This window comes from Boleophthalmus pectinirostris, unplaced genomic scaffold, assembly GCF_026225935.1.
Source record: "Boleophthalmus pectinirostris isolate CB_2022bp ecotype Guang Dong unplaced genomic scaffold, ASM2622593v1 HiC_scaffold_9, whole genome shotgun sequence".
NCBI classification, from domain to species: Eukaryota; Metazoa; Chordata; class Actinopteri; order Gobiiformes; family Gobiidae; genus Boleophthalmus; species Boleophthalmus pectinirostris.
The window spans coordinates 17,090,800-17,114,996 of NW_026571541.1; the positions used below are offsets into that span (position 1 = coordinate 17,090,800).

The 24,197-nt window shown below is 39.8% G+C and overlaps 2 protein-coding genes across 3 annotated transcripts in view; both read right to left on the bottom strand.

Annotated features, from left to right (window-relative positions):
- Positions 1 to 114: 114 nt before the first annotated feature.
- LOC110163693 (SH2B adapter protein 2) lies at positions 115 to 13,123 on the bottom strand. Of its 2 annotated transcripts, none has more exons than XM_055148004.1 (9): positions 12,930 to 13,123; positions 7,687 to 8,649; positions 5,454 to 5,555; positions 5,279 to 5,370; positions 4,895 to 4,995; positions 4,219 to 4,380; positions 3,946 to 4,148; positions 3,011 to 3,185; positions 115 to 1,975 (listed from the first exon to the last, which is right to left on the bottom strand). In XM_055148004.1, the coding sequence occupies exons 2-9, from the start codon at positions 8,617 to 8,619 to the stop codon at positions 1,662 to 1,664; spliced, it is 2,082 nt and encodes a 693-aa protein (XP_055003979.1). In that variant the 5' UTR covers positions 8,620 to 8,649; positions 12,930 to 13,123; the 3' UTR covers positions 115 to 1,661. The 2 variants fall into 2 exon arrangements, with proteins under 2 accessions (XP_055003979.1, XP_055003980.1); XM_055148005.1 differs by having other exon boundaries at positions 1,838 to 1,975; positions 3,002 to 3,185.
- Positions 13,124 to 18,466: 5,343 nt separating this feature from the next.
- The window catches only part of cux1b (cut-like homeobox 1b), a 46,929-nt gene continuing 41,198 nt past the window's right edge, over positions 18,467 to 24,197 (bottom strand). The window contains exons 15-22 of the mRNA XM_055166921.1: positions 20,039 to 20,242; positions 19,845 to 19,960; positions 19,640 to 19,756; positions 19,474 to 19,557; positions 19,331 to 19,387; positions 19,171 to 19,251; positions 19,023 to 19,087; positions 18,467 to 18,940 (exon numbers count right to left, since the gene is read on the bottom strand). Of these exons, the coding sequence (XP_055022896.1) occupies positions 18,892 to 18,940; positions 19,023 to 19,087; positions 19,171 to 19,251; positions 19,331 to 19,387; positions 19,474 to 19,557; positions 19,640 to 19,756; positions 19,845 to 19,960; positions 20,039 to 20,242 (773 nt within the window). The 3' untranslated portion in view covers positions 18,467 to 18,891. The remainder of the gene's footprint in view (positions 18,941 to 19,022; positions 19,088 to 19,170; positions 19,252 to 19,330; positions 19,388 to 19,473; positions 19,558 to 19,639; positions 19,757 to 19,844; positions 19,961 to 20,038; positions 20,243 to 24,197) is intronic.

Here is a 24,197-nt window from a genome sequence, read left to right on the forward strand (position 1 = left end):
TTTGCAAAACTATGGTTTTGCATAGTTTTGTGTTATACAATCCTCACACAGTAATAATTAAAAGCTTTTCTACGGTTTTCATAAATCTTATGAAATAATGTTAACCACATACTGTCCAATTTATTCACGTTTTATTGACAGAAATATAAAGTAGTATGTCAAGTACATCACTTTGTACAAAATTGCACAGACTCTTCAAAACTCAGCCAGACAACAGGAAAAGAAATCCAAGGGAGAAGAGCAAACGCTGATATGTGAGATGGGCTTTTGCAACACACAGAGTCTACCAAGGGACCTCATAAACAATAATCAATTTGTACATAAATAAGATTCAACAGGAAAAATGTAATTTACAACGGCTGAAATAAATATGTTAAAAATAGGATTTAGATTGGCACATTAGCTCCTTCTACCCCACAACAGAAAATATCAGCTCATTTTAGGGTTAATGACCATGCTTGCAGGAACAAAAGGTGCTACCTCAATGTATATGATATGTTTTTTTTGTTTTTTTTATAACATTGCATATAATGTACAGACAATGGCATTGTTGTGTTGCTTGCTAAATATGGGTTATTGTTATTTTACTTTGAAACCAGTCCACTTGGTGTTGATCAGCCTATCAAGCATGGCCATTCGGTGCCCTTTCATTTAAGTGATACAAACTTGAATGTACAGTTTAAAATACTGCTATCTAAAATAACCAAACATCCCTCATCTGTCTCTCTGATAAATGCTGGACTTGGTAACAAAATTGTTTGCTTCTTTGATATTCATACGATCAGGAGGGTTAGGATCAGACAGAGGGAGTCCAAAAATATATTTTAGAGATTCACTATCATAGCACACCAACTGATGAAAAATATATGAATTTTAATACATCACCACACATCCTCAACACAGTTGGCATTCATTCACTCTACCATTTTAAGAGTAACACAGTCAGAACCTGTGTCACTGTTGCAGCCATCAAAGGTGAGAACTAAATCATTTTAGCCAGTTCAATGCATTTTAAGCAGAAACTGATCACAAATTATCCCCTGCATTTGATCATGGGTCGTTTAGTGTCCACATAGTTTTCATTGAGAGAAGCTTTCCTGTCGCTAAGGGCAACAGTCCTTTCAAGTCCAGAGGTAATTAACAGGCACTGGGACATTTTAGGCGGTACATGTTAAAGAAAACATTGTCAAACTAACACTCCATGATAACAATTGCTGTTTTGATGCTAGTGGACATCAGAGCTAGAGCAGGGAAGCCTCATAGGAACACTTAAGATATCCGGCAATAGACTTGAAGCAGCTTTCTAAACATTTAGACGCTCTGAGCACAGTCTTTGAGCTCTTGATCCTTGTTCTGGGTGGCGACACAAGCTCATGCTCTCAGGGAATTCTGGGTAAGAATGAGCAGGAAGTGGTCGGACGAGTGAATCAAAGCCATATGGCCCCAAAAGAGAACTTCCTAAACCTATAGTTAAAGCTTTCTAAAGTACCTTTCTCTTTAAGGTCCCACTACATTATGTAAAGCAGTGACCAACCTCCAGAGATGTATCAGCCTGACCCTCACTCTGCGATAAGAGAAACAGGAAATGCCTTGGCATAAACACAAGCAAATAAACAAACCAAATAAGGGAGTAGAGTGAGAGCCTCCAGCCAATGGGATATTCAGTAGAAAGAGTACTGGTTCTCCACAGCCCGGGCCCTGCGTGTCCCATCTGAGTCGTGATAGTCATCAGACCCCCCACTAGAACCCTCCAGGAGGCGCTCTGAGCTGTTGCTGCGACTCTGGAGCCCCCCTCCTGTGCCCGGGTCGCTGCGGGACAGAGAGGGGTGGGCAGTGGGTGAGGAAGAGGTGCTCGAAGACAGAGGAGTGTCCTGGGGCGGTCCTGTAGAGACAGTGGACAGGAGGGCAGTTGGCTGAGATGCTTCTGTCCTGCAGTTGGCCTCTCTGGGGGGAGTAGGTGCTGTATCAGGGGCATCTGTACCAAAAAAAAAAAAAAGACACCTTAATAATGTTGAGTTGAAAAGTCACAAGTACTGTTACTGCAAAATAAATTGATTCCAGTATAAAGTAGATATCTAAATAATTCGTAGGAAAATCATGTTTTAAAAATCTGATAATGTCAATCAAAATATCTTGATTGCAAAAACATTGTCCATTTTGTCCATCTCTGAAGTAATTTCTAATATTGGATCAACACAGAGGCATACAATTTTTCTAAATCTACTATCGTCCAATGACATTAAATACAGAAAGTGTATAGGCCTATAACATTAAAACTACAAAGTTAGGTACCCAAAATACTCCACACCTACTTCAGGTATAGTACTTAAAAGTAGTAGGTAAATGTAACTTGACATGACTCATTATTATGCTCATAAGTAAGCATACAGTATTTTTGTTGCAACTAAAAAAACACAGACTCATAGTATGGCTCTTTTATTATCCTTTCTCCCAAATGGCCAATTACACCAACAACAAGTCAATGACTATAAGTGTATCAATAAAGCCTTTTACACTCAGAGGCAAAACAGTCTATGTGCGCATGTGGAAGTGTGTAGGTCCAGCGGGCAGGCACACAGGGGCTCATTGTGACTGGCAGGGTGGGTTGTGGGTGGGTTGTGGCCAGTTCCAGGCCCTGCATGCTAAATTGTGGTGGTATAATCGCCCCCTCACTCCCCTGTACAGGAGGGCATTCATTACATGCCAGCAATGCTCAGGGCAGTGTAAGAGGAAGGGAGGCACTCGCCAGTCGACCCCAATGTCTGACTAAATGTTCTCCTATTTTTAAGGACACATGTATGCGTCTGATAGATGTATGTCCTCCTGTTTTTTTCTGTTTTTATTGTTGGCAGTGTTGGTATACAGTGTTTAATAACATCTTAAAAACATGTTTATAAAGTACAAAGTATATAAATGACATAAATAACATTTCTCACATAACATCTTGAGACTATAAAAATAATGAATGTAGTAAATTTAGGGTTAGGTTGTTGTGCATTACCTCACGTACCTGTGTTGTTGCTCCTCTGTACTTGCACATAGGAGCGCAGTGTGATGTCCGCTGAGCCTCCAGACTCGAGGGGGATGGGATGGGCATGGAAGTGCCTCAGCATATCCGAAACCGTGTGAAACCACAAATGGTGAACGTGACACTGGCCGTTATCATTCACTGACAAACGCAAATGCTGGAAATGAGAAAATATAGAAGAGACATGGTAGGAACAGTTTGTGATTTTGTGAAGGTTAAAAAATCTAAACACTAAAAACTGTGAGAGGTCAGATCTCCTCAAGGCCTTTTTCTGTGGGAATGAATGCCAAGGCTGACACCAGAGGAAGAGGTGCAGGATGACACTTCCTCTGCACAGCTCTGCCCGGATGTGATGTGAAGCAGAGCATGCACTTAATACAAATAAGGTTACAAATAATTACTTTAAGGACAATGGTTTGAAATCTTGTTTATTTTTACTCCTGGCTAAAATGCTGCAGTGTGCAACATGAGTTCATGAAGCATACCTGTCCCTATGAAATTATAATACATACATTTTTAAAAATCTGTACTGAATAGAAATATTAAAGGTTACACCTTGGTGGCTGAAACAGAAATCATCACTTGCTCAGTGCATTGTGGGTTTGGAAGTTAAAACAGGAATAGACAAGTGATCACTTTATTTATTTAACTGTAGCAAAATGATTTGTGAAAACACATTTTATCAATTTAACATGTGTTAGTGACATGTTGGATGCGGTGTGTCTTTTCCCATTGCTGCCTAATATTACTTGTAATGACGTTGTATATATTGTAATGGTCCCTTTCTGTACTTAATTATATTGCAAAAAGAAGGTGTTGTTTCAAAATAAAAAATACATATATAATGGAAAAATGGCTGTCTTGATTAACAACACAGAGTCAAATTATAGCAATTATTTATTACAGATATGACTCACCTTGGCTTTTCCCTGGAAGTTGAAGGTGAGAACATACTCTCCTGGTCTGGTTTCGCTTTGTCTAATCACAAAAAGCCCATGGCTCCTGGCTCCACCTGCCAGAACCAGCTGTGCCGCACGAACACGCGACAGGGTCCCGTGAAACCAGGGGTACCCCACCAGACTGGCATCCCCCTCGGACTCTTTAGCTCCTTCACTGACACCTACACAGAGCATGGTTTGTCAGTATATTTAGTTTAGTAAGTTGGACTTATAGCAGTTTGATTGTTTTACCTGATGCATTATGGGAGCTTTGTGCCTCTGGGGACTGGAGGAAGCGCTCTAAAGGCATATGGGACGGGTGCTGGGTGAATGGGGGTTCCCTGCATCTGACAGAGGGGGCGCTGTAGTGCTCTGCTGCTATTGAACAAGACCTGTCTGGAGCACGGTAGATTCCTACACAAACATGTTAGATACATCATAATTAGTAGTTATTATGTGGACTTTAAATGAGAAGATAGATAGATAAATAGATAGATAATACTTAGATAAATAATAGTGTCAAATGAAGATGATACAGTTCCAACAGTGACAATAAAGTGTACCTTAATGCAGGCCTGGTTCAACCAAACTAAAATTGAATGGTAGACTTAAAAATAGGTGTGCAAAATTATGGGAGATACGTAATAGGTTTGATGGCGTAGGCAAGCATCAAATTAGAGCCTTCCCTGCCTTAATGACAACCACAGCAGGGGCCCCGAGCGAGTACAAAACAAGCTCTGAAAACACATGCTTACCAACTGCATCTGTTGCCCCATAGTCTATTATTTGCAGATATCAAAGAGAAATAGTTTGAGACATTTTTTTTTTCTTTTAATTAATTATTCATTACTACTAATTTGTTGACCACATAGTCCTAACAGTGCAAATTTGGGTACTACATCCTCTGATAACAAAAAAAGAGTCTTGCCTTCAGACAAGAGTTCGCAGCTGCAGGAGGCCACCATGGAGCAGTTCTTGGATGCTTGGCCATGGGGACAGGACGCCAGCTCAATGTCGTCACCACTGTCCCTGTACACAAATAGACAGGTCAGAGGAACCACACACAAACATCACAGCCAAACACTCTCTCTACAAATAAGCTGTTTATGTCCTCAATATTCACCAATGATTTCTGAGAAAACTTAGAAGGAATGTCAGCAGTCAGAACCCATGTGTTTGTGCACAAGCAACCTGTCAAAAAGTCCACTAATTGAATGATTAATGAATGTGTGTGTTAGGCCTCCCTCCCTCCACTCCCCCCTTCTTTCCACCCCATCAAAAACCAACAGCAAATATTTATGAGTGAGTTTACCCGGGGTCTATGCAGTCCTGAATGTCGGCAACCCAAGAGTTCTTCTGCAAAGAGTCAATGGTTTCCATAATATACTCGCATCCGTTTTCCACCTACAAGATACATCAAAGACACATAAACATAAACACCATATCAGTATTCAAAACAAACTAGTGTGAAAACTTTAGGTGTCTACCTTAAGTACAAATGTGTTGTCTTTGTCAGGCATCTCCAGTGGCATAGTAGTCCGCACTTCCACAATGGCTGACAGTGGTATGCTCACTTTTGGCTTTGAAGACTTTGAAGAAAGAAAAACAACAAATCTTAGTTTTGCAGTTTAATATATCTGCATAAATACATTATAATGGTGGGATTAAGTGCCTGGATTGCAAAAAAAAAAAAAAAAACGGTTTCAAATGTTCACTGTTACTGTCAATGGTGGAAAAAAAATTTAATACAACCCACAGTCTCCTTATTAGCCTGCAAGAGCACTTACTGTTCTATAAGTCACAATTTTGAAGAATGTCATTGCAAACAGGTTTTCTTATCACATAAAATTCTCATAGAGTTAAATACAGTGTTTTGCATCGCTTGTCAATCTTAAGTACATATAAAGTATAAATCAATTATGTATTCTATGTCTTAGTTATTATGAGCATCACACTGAAGTATTTACAGTACCCTTCCAAGTCACTCCCCAAAGGATTCAGAAATTACACATATTATACTGAATTTAAGTTTGATTCATCACCTGCCTATTATCATAGTAAAAATATATTTTCTGCCATTTTTGTTTTGTAAAAGTAGCTCTCCAGGGAAAAAAGGTTGGAGATCCCTTGTTTACAGCATATGTGCCCTCAGCCAGTGGAGTGAGTGCCATTGGATGTGCAGCTCAGACTGTTATATATGTGAGACAGGGGCTGACTGATGCTCTGGGTCAGGCTTATCAGCTCATCTGTCCGGAGTAACACTGTGCTGTTGCTGCTGCTGCTGCTGCTGCTGCTGCCGTCCACGCCCATCCCTCCTTTCCCAGGATCAGATGTCAAAAACCACTTCCTGTATTCAACCGTTTGACCATTTCCTGGAGCTGACCAGATCACATGTCCAACAGCAGGCACAGTGTGTGATCAAAAATCCCACCAAACTTTAATAAAATATTACCATTATTAGAAAAAAAAAAGAAAACGTTAGGGTTGGAAAATTAATAAAATTTGTATTAAAATTAAGATCTAGTCTGATTGTGAATGATATGCGTGGGGGAGAGGTTAATTTAGAGGTCTACAGCCAATCCTATGTCAATAAAAACTTGTAGTTTAGAGCAGAGTTCAGACTTCAGATAGAGTTGGGGGAAGAAGAATGGAAGTCAGACATTAGAAGATGAAATGTGACTATTTTTGAGCAATTATATTTTGTTTTTGAAAAGAAAAAGGAAATCTAATCAAAAATGAAGATTATTCAATACAGATTTTTTTTTTTTAAATCATATAGTAATTGAGGTATTAATCCACGAGTTTTAGTCTTGGCTCTGACTGTAATAGTATTCATGGGTGAAGGTCTGATGATAGCTTATAACAGGATGCTGTGTCACCATGAAGCTTGTGTGAGTGCAGCAGTTGCAGTGTCATAATGCAGACAGTTACAGTGCTGCAGTGGGCCCTCTTCGCCACTGGCACGGCAAAAGACCATTTCAGTAAACCACAACATTTTGTATCAGGCAATGGTTAAATCTTTAGTCAGTTGACCTTAGTCCATTACTTGTACATTCTAAACCAGATAAATGTGAAATCATTCACCTCTGTCTAAAACTTGATGATCATATTGCAGTTTGATGCTACACAGCCTTATAATAATAATTACAGTTCAAAGTTAATTATTTATTTCTTTTGCTGAACTACTTTTATACATCTTACAATGATGTCAAAGATAAGGGGAACTAATCAATATTTATTTTTGTGTAAAGGGTAATATTGATTGGGTCACTTGAACAGAAATCAATGAAAAAGCTTTCTTTGTGTGTCGTTCTACTTCCTATTGACTTCCTGTGCCTCCTCCTCCCTTGGCGGAATGCTCTGCACCTGTGACTCCCGCTCCACAGCTTTATCCTTACATTTCCCACCAGCCATGATCAAAGTGCAGTGGCAGATTTACACACACTCAGCTGAACAGCCTTGTGGCCTCCTTAAGGTCAGGGCACTGATCTGGAAACCTCATCCAGACAAGTGCGCAGTGCTCTGAAGCGAGGCATAAGGGGTCACAGAGGTCGAGCTATCACACTCAGCTAAGCACAGTCACTAATGGGACAGTATATTTGGAAATGATGCTTTTCTGGCAGAATTTATCTACAGTTTTTGAATGAAATTTTGTTCATCAACAATAAACACAAAGAAATAATATAACAACTCAAATACAGCATACTGTAAAAAGTATACCTTTGGTGGGACATAGAACTCCAGCAGAAACTTCTCCCCTCCTTCGTCTCGTTTGGTCTTTCGGAGCAGCAGACGACACTTCTGCCACTGTGCAGCCCCCATACAGTTTGTGTCATCAGCCACCATGTATCTGAGCGCACCCTCCCTCTGAATCTCCAGCAGTTCAGCTTTGTGACCCTGAGAGCCCCGAGGAAGACGTAATTTCTGGGACCATTTCTCACCCCCAGTGACCTCACCCGCTCCTCCAGCTGCTCCTGTAGCTCCTGCTGGTCCCACTGTCCCATTGGACTTCCTGTTCACGGATGGAGCATCTGGCTCTGGAGATGCTCGTCTGTGCCACATCTCTTTGACCCCGTCCACCACACACAGACTCATGTTCCTCAGGGAGAAGCCTTTCTTAAAGCGGGCCTTTGGGTGACTGATCGACACATCCTCAGAGCTACGGGACTGTCCCAAAGCAGACACTTTATGTGCCATTTGGGACCCTCGAGGGTTGGTATTTCCCCCCACGTCCAACCCTGCACCCCCACTGTCCATACTGTCCAGGGACTCACTGGAGGCCCCAGCGTCCTTGCGTCTTTGATAAAGGTCCTGGCCGTAGGTCAGAGGACAACCCTGGATCCCCAGGAAAGGAACAATGCTGTATTTAGCTGCAGAGGTGGATCCGTCTTCTCCCGGAGAGGAGGCCTGGTTCTCTCGGACTTGAGTCAGAGCTGAGGAGAAACACTCTAGGAAATGTTGGGCAAAGTGCTGTGAGAAGCTGGCATCAGCGCCAGGTGAGTCGTAACACGGGTTCTCAGACAGGAAACGCTGAAACTTGTCGGCGAAATCTGCAGCAGAGGCACGTGCATGAACCTCGCAGAACTCTCGCCAGTCGGGCAGCGGACATGAGGAGGAGAGCTCCGGGCTACCAGGCACCACGGCTCCGTTCATCACTGGGCCATGCCAACCCACCAGGAGAGGCTGCACACAGACAAGAAAATTGTGTTTTATTAATATGAGGATTTTTTGTCACATATTTTTTATTGTTTACTTTTTACATTCTTTTGCCTCTAGCTATCTTTGAGGCTTTTTCCTGCCTGAGGTGTGGGCACATTTTTTTTGATTATTAAACCGAGCTAAAGTATTTCACATGTGTTAATCAGTATTTAATTTGTCATTCTGCCAAAATATAATTCACTTATACACATCTGGATACCCGAGATCCAGTTTGGATCAGAAATAGGATCAAAGATTCACAGCCCTCTGTGAAGTTGCTCATGTATGTAAAACACATGGTACAGAGCTGTAGAGGTCCTCCAGTTTCCTTCAAGCTGATTTACTGTCACATTCAAAAAAGTTACAGACTGATGTGGAAATATCTTTGTATATTAGTTGAATAAATGGTAACATTATATAATAATCATCTTAACTGCCCTAAATAAAATATGAAGGCTTAATTCAGGATAAACAAATAGTTTAAGAATGATCCAGACTTAGTAACTACTTCATTAATCCCCTAACTCCTAACCCCAACCTCTTAAGTAGTGACTAAGTCTTTTATTAAGGCTAATTAAGGTGTATTTATTACAGTACTGGTACAAATTAATTTACCACTGAACAGTACTCAACACACAGCACACATTTGGCCAATCAACCAACAGAGATGTATGTTTCAAATGTGACACTTTTTCCCAAGATGAGGATGTGTGTTTTCATGGATACCACATTGAGCGAATACACAAAGCAGACAGCACAAGCACCAAGTCAGCATGAAACTTAAGTCGTGGACAGTGGAGGAAGTGGACAATGTTAAGCTTTTGTGGAGCTCAGCACACACTCTCTATTGCAGATACTGAAAAGCGCTACACCGGAATTGGGTGAAGGCGAGACCAAGTAAATAAATGAAACAAAAAGACATACACAAGAGGAAGGAGGGGCTGTGTAGGTGTGTATAAACGACTAGATGCCTAGGGATGTTGTTACTCCTTTAGACCAGCTGCTAAAATAATCAGGATAAAGAAGCTATACTGTCTCCCAGTAGACATCTGCTCTTATGAGTCTCATAAACTCTTGTATGTGCTCTATCTAGTCCTATCTGGAATTAAAAAAAAAAAAAAGTGCTTAACTTCCCCCTCAGCACAAGACCCAAGAGAGAAGGGTTGATTTCTCTGTCAGATGGCTGGAGATTCTGAAGGTAACAGTAAACTGAGGAAGGAGATGTTACATAGACTGCAAAACACATCATATCAGAGTGTGGGACAGAGCTGAGCCAGGAGCTGTGTGTGGACAATTAATTTTGTGTTCTGCGTTCAGTATATTCATGGGTTTCAGCTTCGTTCCAACATACTGAGGATTTTATTTTATATATATTTTTGTTGTTATTTGCTAATCTCTAATACCAGCACAATACTAGGAATACAATATAAACTAGTGCTGCTAGTGCTGTTCTCATTGGCTAGTGTGGATGATTGGTTATGCTGTGTTCTCACCCTAGGGAGACTGGACCCCGCCAAGTTTTCTAAGATTAGCCCCGCTCCAGAACCCAACATAGCCAATACAGTACAGTGGCTTTAGTCTCTGCATGCCCCTAGTAGCATTGCTTCCTTACCCGTTGTTCATACTTAAAGTACTGTACTAAACAGCTATAGGCATAACATGGTCAAAACGGTAAGCATGACAAATTTTTAGCCTCATAGCATAATTGCCATTTTAAATTTTTGTGAAAATACAAATTTAAACTCTGTAGGTCAGTTAGAGGACTGGGGTGGTTTGTGTGTTCTGGAGTGTAAAATCTTTCTGATTGGCTGAGGATGGAACCAATGACACTTAAATATGTGGAGTGGACAGTAGAATGAGACTGAAACTTAATATGGCCAAAAAATGACTTGGTCCCAGCGAGAGGCCGAGTTCATACAGGGAGGCAATGGTATTTACCTGTTTGTAGGGATGGGAGATATCTAAACATTTTAATGAATACCAAAAATGTCCTTCAGAAGATATGTGAAATTAGAAAATTGAATATACTATCTATAATGAAAAAAAATAATTTATGCACTTTTTAGGTTAATTTTATGGCCCATTCATGTTTTGTGCAATACTTAAACCTCACCTACCCCTACTTCGGTGTATGTTTTTGTTGTTGAGGTTACCATCTTCATTACATCTTGAGAGCAGTGGCCTGTCCCATTGCTCTGCTAAACAGTGACAATGTAAATAGTGTGTGAGCGGACAAATCCATATGGCAGCCAGTGATAAAGGATGGAGCGCGTGGGAGATGTGCATTCCGCCACTGAGTTCCATTTCCTGTCTCTCACCCACCACAGGTCTAACTCCTTTCACAGATGACCACAGGCCCTGCTCAAAGCCATCAGGAGGAGCAAGTGTGTCTGTGATGCTAATGTTTGGTAATCATTATATGGATGTATTTTGAGCAAAGTATTATCTCACTAATGAAAAATTTATAATTTCTTTAAAGGAAGGGTATGTAGCCTGCACTCTTAGTGGTTTTAAATAAGAATAGGCAATGTATTGGTTCCATTATCGGTATCAGTTATGTTGGATGGTTTTCCGTAGGGCTGGCTGATATGGCAATAAACATTTAATCATGATCCCATTACTGTGACAATATGCTATTCTGGTGATATTATCATTTTTATTTCTGTATTTGTGTTAAAGCATGGAGCTGCATTAGGCATATTTTTCCTTCAAATTTCTACTGAACTCCCAGAAGAAGCTTTAAAATTAGTAAAGTGTAAAGCTGAATTGTGATAAAAATGAAACTGTGATGCTGGCTCAAGACAATAACTCTGAATTCACTCACTGAGCTGCAGAGGCTGCACTACCACTGTTTAATGATTGGCTGACTGGTTTTAGTTTAGTAAGATCTGAAAACCCAAATGAGCAAGGCTCATTCTGCTTTCTGATCAATATTTGTCTACATCATGTAGTGTTTTAAAATATGAATATAAAAGTTGTTTCTTATTTGATTTGTACATGATTACCTTGTATTTGAAGACACACGGGGTTCATCATGCTTATCAAATTCAATTTCTCAGTTCCATTTATGAGATATGTTTTGAGTTAATAATTTCTAATTCAAAAATTTGCTGAGTGTTCTGGAGTAAATTATTAAATAGGCTAGACTCGACTTTTTGCCAGTTGCATTAATGGTAAGCTTATTAGTCTGGTTGAGAGAAATAGACACACGGTGCTTCTAGATGGATGGATCAAATTATTGCATGGTAATGAATAAATAATAACCACACTGTTTCAAAGCAGCAGTCTCGTGCCATTAAACCTTTGTGCATTAGCTCCACACAGATGAGTCAAAATGTATTGTAACTTCAATCAGCATTATTTTTTTTTTAAATTTTATTATAAAGGGCAACATTTGTTTAGTTTGTAAAGGTCTACTGCATTGATTGCAGTTTAAAGTGTCCCATGTGTCACACACAAAATGTTTCATGTGATCAAATCATTCAATAGTCCAAGTCAGAGGAAGTGAAAGTCTCTGAGACAGTTCAAATCAGCCTTCCTCATCAAAATACATGAACTGTCCAGTGTATGCCATAAAGAGATATATGAGAAAAAGTCAATATTAGGCCTGAGCGGGGCTGGTGCTGGGCCTATTTAAAGGCAACAGAGTCTCGTTGTGCAGTCTGCTGCTGGACTTCATGAATGGAAATCCTATTGAATGGCTCCCACATCCAGCTCCGCACAGGGCCTATGAATGGAGCGTGCGTCGGTACTGTGTCATTGTTGGATCATCCAAACAGACGTGTGGCTACATCACATCCGAGTGCAGACGAAGGCCCAAGTCACTGTCACTCATGGCTACTCCCCAAAGGCCATTAAACAGAATATGGGTAAAGCCCCCCGCTCCGCTGCCACCCCTCGAGTTCGTAGCACTGTGTTCCCAAAAGGCTACAACCAAATGGAGGTTAAACGCAGATGTAAGAGACATACATCGCACACATCCCTGCCGTAATGAAAAGGCGAACATTAGCAGGCAGACTCACAGTGGGGGATGAGCTGGCGAAAGCACGCCACAAGCAGCCTCTCTCCTCAGCACCCGGACTACTGCTGTCCCCATCACATCACAATCTTCGTGCGTAACGCAAATAAAATCATAGCGTAAAACAGCATCAGAAACAACATTCATCGCACACAAGACTGTGATCTGGTCGTGAGGTGGACATTGTGCGATTAGACAAAGATACTCCTGAATAAGAAACGAAACGGGCAACACAGGGAGTTCTCACCTTAATACGGCACGGTTTTCACGAGCATGGCTCGTTTGTTCCGCAGATGTGATCCAGAGGCTGGCCGCTCAGCTGTTGGGCTCGTGTTTGCGTTTGACGCGCTCTCGGGGGGTCAGCTGTGCTCCCATCTCTCAGACCCACTCCGCTACTGCTGCTTTACCGCTGCCTCTTCTCTGTTGTGAACCAATCAACACACAAGCCACACAATGTGAGGAGAGACTGTACTTCCGCTACGAATTCCAAAAGTAAAAGCGCTAATCTGCCTTCTTGTTGAGATAATAGGCCCGATTGGTTACTATATACAGTCATGGGTTTGGGCAATGTTTTAATAAGAGATTGTTTATTCGTTTGTTTGTGAAACTTCAATATGAAGCATTATAGGCTACATAAACAGTGTACAGAAAAACGAAAAGTAAAAATGTTATTCTATTAATTGGCATATTTTAAACGTGACAAAGATTTTATTTTGAAGACCAGATCACAGTCGCATGTCTGGGTATGACTTGATCCCTGCTTCTGTGTGTGTTACTGATCTTTTTAACAGCGTCCAACTGACCTTAAAGGAGCCACACCTTTTTATTCTCCCAATTATATCATTATAATAAAAAATATAAGATTATGTTTAAACACTCATTTTGTTGATATTATAACAATGATGCGACCATATTAAAAATGCCATTAAAGCTAAAGTTTAATCTTTAATATAGTAATATACTGTAATATTAGCCTACTGCCCTTCAACAACACATCCATATAGCACCAAGGATAGTGTAGGCCTACACCTTTACTATAATCCTCTTTGAAAGGATTGACTCTGGCCACACACCAAGGCCAAAGGTTGATGGTCAAAATAATAACTTGGAGCTACACTGGGACAGGTGGCAAAATAGGATACCACTGTTTTTATTTACTACTGCATCAGTGACTGTGACTCGTCAGAAAATCTAGTCCAGTTTAATTTATAACAAAATGAGTCAAAAAGACCTCTTGTCTTCACACCAAAAGTAACTGTGTGTGTGTTAAATTCAGTGCTTGTCAGCTCATGGCCTAAATGTAGTGAGAAGGTTCCTATGAAACTGAAGCACAGCAGGTCTGACTCTCCTCTGAGACCTTATATTGATTGCCACACACTTCCTGCCGGAAGGATGAATCGACAGAGCCCTGTGGGGCAGGAGCCACTTCAGTCTCCTCCACACTTTGTTTCCATGTTTTTGTACATGGCTCTACCCATGGTCCCATAACCCCCACTACTCTACTCATCACGGTGGAGCGCAAACAACATGCAGTGACGTGGGGGGCATTGATCGCAGGTTCAAAAATATACCAGGTTAAGACTTTAGGGGTCAGCTGCAGGAGGGAGGGGTCTGGAGACAATCGAGAGAAGAGAGGCACTTTTCAGTTGATTTCCTGTGAAAGCATCTCGAGCTGGACTTGGAGATTGGCCTCATGGGGCCATTTGAGAATCAATGTGTCAGCGGGCATTAATAGGAGATTCCTCTCTGTCTCCACACCAGGAAAACTCTGTATCTAACACCTTTACATGGAGACTACACACATCTCAGTGTGGGCCTGTTTAACTTATGCGCAGGCTTGGCCGTGAAAACACAGGAATACACAATTGTTGTTTCTTAGAAATAAATAAGAAATAAGTAAACAACTGTCTTATCTACTTCTGTTTAGTTTTTCTTTCTATGAGGTGTCCAGCAAATCACCTGCTCCCAGAGAGAGTAATGATTCACTCACTGATTTTGTTTTTAGATGGGTGATTCTGGATAATGTCTTTGTTTCACAAATATTGGGAGTGACAAAGTGCCGCCTACACTGCTCATAGCATCTTGAAGTGGTGCAAGATTTTAACTTTCCAACAAGGAAATATTTCCCTCACCATTTATTACTATTATTATTATTAGTAGCAGTAGTAGTAGTAGTAGTAGTAGTAGTAGTAGCAGTAGTAGTAGTAGAAGTATTTTATTTATTTATTTTTTGCGAACAATTAGGGCCAAGTCTAGTTAAACTAAAGACAGCTCCAACATTCCACCATCAATCTAAAACAGTGATTCTTAATCATAGGGCCGAGGCCCAAAGTAGGGCCCGGACCACCTTCTTAGGGGTCCCACAATCAGTACAAAATAATGCATTTAATATGAGACAGGGACCCAGGTTACTTTGTTTGGAAAAAGTCGGGCCCCAAGATTGAAAAGGTTAAGAAACCCTGATCTAAAAGCATGGACAATAGGCAATATTCTCCAGGTATAGTCACACAAAGCCTATATCTGGTCATGATTACCCAGGCACTGCACTGTGGCTGTGATGGCTGTGATGTGGGAGTGATGGGTCAGATGCAGAGAACAAATAAAGCATATCTTAACAAGACCATAATTGTATTATTTCTAGGTCAACATAACTCTACTTTTAGGAGTCTTTTCACACTTGAAATTATTTGTTTATTCCTTCAAAATGCCATAATTTGCACTGGTGTATTACTAAACCTACTGTATTTCATGTGTTATAGCCTAGAACTTGAACCTGATTAATTATGTTGAACACTACTTGAGGGATGTCTTTAAAAAATCATCTAAGAAATTACTTTTCTATCATAGTGCCCTCTCTGACGGGCATGCAGGATCACGTGGTTAAATCCTCAATGTTGTTGTATGGGGGCGTTTCCCCTGTGATCACATGACAAAGGAACAGTTTCTATGGTAACGACAGTGGGGGTGGTGGAGGTAATGGGGCATGCTCAGATGAAATAAACACATAGTTGTTATCCTTCATGAGTGCTTTTAGTGGACTAAAAGAAATGCAATGGTGAATTGGGGTAAACGGGGACACTGTGCAGTGTCTTAGGTGTTTTCTAACACAAAAACAAACAGGAGGATGACAAAGGAGACAGTGAGGTCTTGTTTGGCAGAATACCTACTTATATTTTAGACTACCCTTCAGATGAATTGAAAATATTTTTAAAGGTAAATTTTTTTTCAGTGGGACAGTGCATCAATAGTGGTTAGTTCATTTTGATTTTTTGTTTGTTTTTCATTTACTTATTTATTTATATCACAGTAAGTAATTATATCCCTTGGGCTTTTCACATTACATTACAAAATTCAGCACTATTCAACTATGAATGCATCAGTGCATGAACACATTCCAATGACTTCAGACATCATCTGTCCCCTCGCCTGCATCATGAAGGAGATCTATGAAATAAACACCCTCTCACTCATGCACAATGCTATTCACAAAATGGGCACAGGTGGGGTTATTTTCAGACATGCAGGACTTGAGCCGGGAGGTAAGCATTGATTGTTCCTTAATATAATTATGAGTTATAACATGTACAGTGAACACTTTATACTGTAGACAGGAGCTCAGTTGGTACAGTGTTTGTCCACTGATTTGAAGGTTGGCAGTTCAAATCCCACTCTCATCTCGATCATTGAGAGAGTGGTCAGATCCACTGACCCACAGGTTGGTGGAGTGATTCCAGCTCCCACAGATGAATCCTTTGGCAACACATTTAACACTTGAAATAGCTTTCTTTTACTTTTTAATCTTTAAGTGGGCCTACATTTTTAAATTGTTGAATAGCTTCAGTATTTTTACTTTTAGGAGATACTATACTTTTACTTAAGTAACTTGTTGCCTCTTTATCTGTATTATTACTTGAGTATCAAAAGTGAGTAGGCTATTTAGTCCACCAATGAGGTAGGGCTATTGGATCTATATTAGATTATTTACATCCCTTGATGTATGTTTATATAATTCTTAAAACATGTCACATGACCCTTCTATTTTGTCCTGGAGTGTGACCAATGAACATCCCGATGCATTATTGTGAGTTAGTCAGTGGGAGCAGTAAGCAATTTAAAGGGCCCATATTATTCTATCTATGTTATAATGCTGCTTCCTCATCAAAAACATCCCTGGAGTGGTGTTCTGTTTCATTCACACATTTAACACACAAACCCTGCCTATTTAGGCTGAGTTCTAAGAGAAAACACTCTATTCCACCTTGTGATGTCATATGGTAAAACAGGAAATGCTCCACTGTGTTTTTAAACTCCATACATCTTCACCAGAATCATTAGGATGAACTAAAGGTAAAATGTAGCCAAACTACCACTACATGACATCACAAGGTGAAATAGAGCATTTTGAGCTTTGGAGATATAGACAACCTAATACAGCATGCAGCATTACTCAAACATGTGTGAATGAAAAACTCAACTCCGGGCATATCGATGAGGTCTTAAAGCTCATAAGAGACAATTTTGTGTAATATAAGACCTTTAAATAACAAGGACATAAACACCCACTATAACAAAATACCTACAGATCACTCAGTCTAAAGAGTAGTAGCCTATGTTACCAATTTACTTTAATAAAGCAATTTCCTTTTGTCTGAATATGATATTTGATTTACATACAACAACTCATGTTTCTGCTAATTTCGGCTGCTGATGAGTGGTCCTCCTGCTCCTAGCCCACTACTGCCCTCTACTGACCGAACCTGTCAGGCCAAAATGTTTTCAAGGGTCATACAAGTGAACGTTAACTGCCCCGCTCAGATCATTTGACCTAGATATTCTGCTGCTGGATGTGGCCTTATATTTATGGTGAACGGGACTCACGTGCTTGAGCGGGCCGCTAGGGGCGCGCACGCCGAAGAGCGGAGGTGTCTCTGGCCCGTCAGTCTCCTTCGCTTTTAATGACCGCGAGGAGGCTTCTCATGAATTGTGCAGTCTTCTTCAGTCTTAAGAAGCAGACAACAAACGGAGCGAGTCAGATGTTCTACGCCATGTCTTCCTGTCCAGACTACTGCTTGTTGGGACAGCTTGCAACCAGAGAAAAAATATTATAGGCCTGCACTGGCCATGCGACCCAAAGTAACATGATTTCTTTTACTTAATGGCTTACTTAAAAAGTCCATATTAACCATTTTCTGATCTATGTTATGTTGTTTCCTCACCAAAACACCCCACCTTGTAATGTCGTGTGGTAATACAGGGAGTACTCCACTGTGATTTTAAACTGCACACACCTTCACTAAAATCACGTGGATAATTTCAGCCTTGGATTTGCGTCTTTCTGCTGAACTAAAGGCACAAGGTAGCTGCTAATTTGAAAACTACCGCTTCAATCATGACATCACAAGACAGAAAAGAGCATTTTGAGAGCCCAATAATGCAGGTTTACTCAAACATCTGTGAATCAAATAAAACACAACAACTATGTTTTTGAGGAGGTAAAATTACAATGTTTTAAAAGCTCACGAGAATCCATTTTGCGTTATATAGGGCCTTTTGACAATGTCCCTTTCATGAAAACCTAAGATCTTTAAATTTATTTGAGCAGTACAATAAAACGTTCTTTGTAAAATTGGTACCCACCCACCTCAACTTCCATTGTTTTAATTTGATCTTTGATAATGATGGAGTTATATATATATATATAGTAGTTATAGTTATAACTGCTTAGAATGCTGTTCTTTAACATAGCCCATTGTTTTACACTTTCATTTATAAGAGAAACACAAGCATTGCATACATTTTTATTTGGATTATAGCAAGGAATGAATACATTTTCCAAAATCAGTAACTGTTATAATATTCATCAACATTTTATGATAGAAACTGAAAAACTACTCCCAACTACCATCACCTCATGAAAAACACAACATAATATCAAATCATCCTAGAGTGTATACACCAAATTACTGATTATATTTTAACACAATCATAAATTTATAGGGTCTATTAATCCTAATACTAGTCCCGTTCATGTTATATTTTGAAAGTCATTGTGTGTTGATTGTTCCAGAAAAATAACATAAATTGCACTATTAACCTAATACCATATTAAGCAAGCTCAACTTGTATCAATTTATGTAAAGCGCCCTCTAGTGAGTGAATTGGATAATTTCAGAGAGTGTACCCAATTAAATCACAGACTGGGTGAACATTTAGAGGTTTTGGTCATTCTCATGAAAACGATGGAGATGGTCTGAATACCTAAAAGACAGAATAAAAGTGACATGAAGCAAATATAAATAAATAACATGATGCAAGAACTGCACCACTATATTTAACTTACTTCTTAGCACAGAAAGCAGAGCAGTCTCTCCCAATACTCTCACTCCACGCAGTCTTGTACAACACCTAATAGTTGCACACAAAAAAAAAAGGTAAGGCATTATGTATTTTTGATATTTTAAGTGACTGTAAGGAGATATTAGCCATACCAAGAACACTAAGCAATGTAGGAACAGGGTGTAGAAGAAGGCAATGGTCCGAGCCATCTTGTTGGATAAAATCACTCTCCCCTGAAACAAGATTACACAAATAATATACATTATACTTGTCACTGTGGATGCCATGTTTGTGCTCTAATGATTTTCTCACAAGACTCAGAGTGGCTTTATCCCAAGGGCTCAGGCTCAGGTAGCGGCGCTGGCGCTCCTATGAACACAGTACAATGCAGATGACAAAGAGTAATAATATAACAGTAATCATACTGTCCCATGATGGTTAGGTCAGACATATACCCTCTTGCTGAAGGAGGCAAATGGATCCAGTCTTTCCTCGTACTGTGAGGAGTAGCGCATCACTGTGTCATCACTTCCTCCAGCCTTTAAAACAAAAACACACACACACTCAGGATTCCAATTCATTTGAATACTAGAAACAATGTTTTTACATATGGATGCTTACTTTGCCTGGATAGCTTTGCAGGAATTTTATTTTCTCATAGAGTTTAATGTTGTCTGCTCTCAGACTGTCCAGTTCACTTTGCAGGGCCTGCATTGTTTGCTGCATAGAGCGGCTCTCCTGAGCAGGTATGGAACATAAAACAAGTCACAAAAATACTACTAATACTATATTTTTTATTTGGTTGGAATGATATTGCAAGACTTACAGCCTCAAGCTCCTGGTTGCGGGAGCGAAACCTTTCACGCTGACTTGAGATAATGGAGAGCAGAGAGTCCATCTGGCCCTGTGGAAGTTCAACATTGTGTGGATTCACACCTGGACCTGAAAGAGACATGGTTTTAAAAGCAGAACTACAGTAATTCTCTTGTAATATTAGTGACGTTTTCAAATTGAACATGCCAGAAAACATAGCAGTAGCCTCTTTGATAGGTTCCGGGATGTTGCCCATATCAGTGACCTCAGAGCCGTCTGCGCTGGGACGGGTCAGAGACGACATGGTGTGGACCGTGCTCAAATCATGCTCCAGCTTCAGAATGAGCTCCTTCTGCTCAGCACTGGTCCTGACGGCAGCTGAAAACTCCAACTGCAGCTCAGCATAGCGCCCTGTCCACAAGCAAAGAAGACACATCACTGGGACCATTCATACCACTCAGTACTGTATAAAGTAAGGTATCAAAGAGCACTCACCTGTGACTCATGAAAACATCTCACAAACTATAGTACAGCACAACTTAAAGTCCTCTTTAAAATAATACACAACCTGGAATTTTCCTCTGAGAATACTTGAATTTATCGTTATATAAAAACTCTACACCAAACGCATTAAGCACACTCATAGTATTTGTATAAAAGAGATTTACTTCAATTATCACACCTAGGGTGCATGTGAATAATGATGATGAATCAAATGTCAATCATAACAAATACATTGTGAACATTTCATACAGTGATATTGCTTTTCAATGTCGTAAAAGGGACTGTTTTACAGTGCTGAGAACAAACAACATGGTACATTTAGTAAATATAAAGATAAGGAAACAATGATACATGAAGAAAAACAATAGGTGGGAAACCCCAAAGAGAAAATAAGATTTTCAGGAGTGACAGAAGTGCTAAGGAAACAGCTTTCAAAAACATTGAAATCATCCCTTTACAGTCATGCAGCCTTTTGATCTACAACACACATACACGCAGACTCGCAAACGCACAAAGAAAGCAGTGGAGAGGTTATGACAATTATTACTTCAACATTGTTGATGACAGGTTGGGAAAATCGTCTAAAAACACTCTGAACTTGCTAAAGCCTCAACAAGCATTTTAAAGCTTTCCAAGGGGTGGGGTCCCCAGGTCTTTTGGTTCAGACTACACTGTGTTTGAAGCCCTGGGTGAACTGAAGCAACGACACTAGGTAGCAACACACAGAAAAGTGTCAGCAATATTTCAACAGAAGTGGACAACTACTTCACTTTTTGGCTTTTTGCTTACTCTTTTAAGTCTTACAAGTTTTCAGTGAAATGTTTAACTGTACAGTAGAAACAACTGAACAAATAAAGGATATGGTTTAAGACTTGAAGTTAGCTGGAGCCAATTTGCAAGTGAAGGGGTAGTTAGAGGGTGAGATCATTGTGCTGTATCACACGTGTATGTATTACTGAGTGTGCCATGTATATAGCACCACTAATTCGGAAAGTGTTTCCTTATAAAACCCACTTCATAAGTTATATTTCAAAAGTATTACAAAAACGTCTGAGGTTTGTCTTTCTTTTTTCCTGAATATGGTGACCAGTGCTGCTGCTCGGGCTTCCATTACAACTAATGTCAATGAATAACCACTACTTCAACAGATCATACAGTAAAGCTTTACGACTTCAGAAAACAAGATAATGATATACAGCATCTGTTACACCTTTACAATGTTATTCAACAGTGTATAGATTTATCTGATTTAAATTTGTAGAAAAATATCTGGATTATGGAAAAGTCCTGAATCGTCCCTTCTCTCCTGCCTTCAAACAAAAGCATACCGTGACAAAAGTGAATCAATAGCTACTGGAGCAACGGTATTTACACCTCTCTTTTCCAAATAACCATTACAATTGGCACACCTTTTATTAATACCTGTAGTGCCCTTATAAATGTCACAGCAAACCTGACACAAACAGAAAAAATACAAAATGCCCTATGAAGAAATTCAGTGTTATTACAGTGTACGCTGTTTCAGCATGCTTCCTCCTTCATTCAATGCTCTGGCCTTTCAATGCTAGATATGTACAACAGAAGAAATGCACTGTGGGAGACTGTCTGAAATAAGACCTGGACCAAAGCATGTCTTCAGGTCAGTCATATGTTGAAGTTGCTTTTTCACTGCACTCTGCAGTTTGTTGGTATATACACCCCTCTCCAGAGAGCTGAGAAATGTTTACTTGAGTCCTCAAACGAGGTGTGTGGATACATATTGAATATGGACAACTGAGGTGAAATAGTCTAATGACATCACTAGTTTGGTGCCCTGCTTGGCAGTTAAAGGCACAAATCTGATGATCTCATGTGGTTGAGATGAGTTGATGGATTAGATAAAATAGGTCAAGTGCTTAAATTTTACAGTAGCTATTTATCACCATAAAACACACGGTGGTTAATCAGTTCAAGCAGTCCAGCAGAAGGCAGCACGCCTTTAATTTGCAGAAGACTCATGTTATACATCAGCCGTCCACAGGAAGAGCATATGCTTCAGGGTTTTACAAATATCAGACACGCTACAAAATCCAATTTGACCAATAGATCTTTTACCAGTGCAATGAATTAAAATCTGACATGTGTATATTTTAAGGGAAGGGTCCTAATTTCAAGGATTACAAAAGAAACTGAAATGGGAAAATTAAAACAAAGGCCAATGAGTTTGCCTCTACTGTGTATCTGATGCTCTGAAGTGAGGGTGGCTTCATAAGTTCTACTTCAACATAGCAAGAGCATAATATTTATTTAGTGTTGGGATACTGTGTCTGTGCTTGGTTCACAACCACGTTTAAAGGCAAATATACCCCAGCATTTTGGGATTATATTTAGTGATAGTGTTTCTGGACCCTGTCCCAGGATAAATCTTCATAAAGATCCTAAGTGCTTTGTTACAGACTGCTATACAAATTCTGCATAATCATAGGCTGGCTATCTGTTCAATCTGGCGTAGCACACCTGCTCGCTGGTACACTTCTCTAATCTCAATTTGGCAGATATGACCTTTCAAGTGAAAATGTATTCTCAAGTTTAGATAATTTCATTTGACCTTTTCAACATGTACACATTTGGACCTTCTAAAACATGTAAATGTTAACAGTTTATGGGTAAATTCTGCAATAAAACTGCAAGCCCTGCTAAGTTTTAGGCATTGGGCACATCATCCAAAATGATACCTGGAGATTAGAACTGAAGAGAGAAAAGCTATCGCACTAATATTGATATGTCTTTTGATACTCTACCAAGCAATTTAAGAGCACAACTGTCTTGTTAGCTTAATGCTAATGGGAGCATGTAGCAAACACAACATTATAAGCAATTGAAATGACACTAAACTTTAGGACTCTTGAATATACAAAACAAATGAGAACTAGTACATCTTTGTAAATATTAACCAATACTGCCGGCAGTCTATAAGTCTAATAAAAATGTTACTTGCCCTCTGAACAGTATAATCCCTTAATAATAGACAACTCAAATGATAAGACATTACATGAAAAAATACAGCACCTATAAATAAGCAGAATAAAAACCAAACTATAAATGCAAAAAAGCAATAAAAACCAAACTACAGTAAATCATAGTATTACACTACTTTGTGAGAAGATTAATGTAATGGTAACGCATCAAACAGCTTAAAGAAGGGTGTCAGTTGTGCACTAGTAGTGTGTGCAAGTAGATACGAAGTATGACCCCACACATAAAAAACACTCTTCAATCACACATGCTTTGCAAACATGCGTCTTAACGCATGTGCGCACACACATACATACACACACACACACACACACACACACGCACACACACACACACACACACACACACACACACACACACACACACACAGGGGAGGCAGTGGGCTGACAGGCACTGAGGGCTTGTGTGGGACAGGGAGGAGGTGATATGCCTTTGATTTGTAGTGTATACAGTAGAATTCAATGCTAAAAGATTCAAATCCCTGGATACAGGATAGACTGGAGGAGAGTGGTTACTGCTCACAATGGGTGGGGGTTAATCCACTTCTTAACACAAAATAATCATTTCTGTTGATTCTAGCTTGTTGGCTAAACCATTTTTTCAGTCATTGTATTTTTCTTTTTAACATTAAAGTGAATTTAACCCAACCCTATTGTACATGCAGGCATTAAAAACAAACACAGACACAAACACACACACACACTCTTCCTGATTTGGCCTATAACGTGTACTGTGAACAGTAACTTTGAGCACACACTCAGATGACCAGTACTGTGCGTGACAGGTGTGGTATCACCATGTTGTACAGCTAAAGTACTATGTGAAGTATAGTATTGTGTAAGAATGA

Coding starts and splice junctions, on each gene's coding strand:
- LOC110163693 (XM_055148004.1), bottom strand. CDS start 8,619: ATGAACGGAGCCGTGGTGCCTGGTAGCCCGGAGCTCTCCTCCTCATGT. Junction 5,556..7,686: donor AGTTCTATGTCCCACCAAAG/GTATACTTTTTA, acceptor CTTTCTTCAAAG/TCTTCAAAGCCAAAAGTGAG. Junction 4,996..5,278: donor CAGGACTGCATAGACCCCGG/GTAAACTCACTC, acceptor ATTTGTGTACAG/GGACAGTGGTGACGACATTG.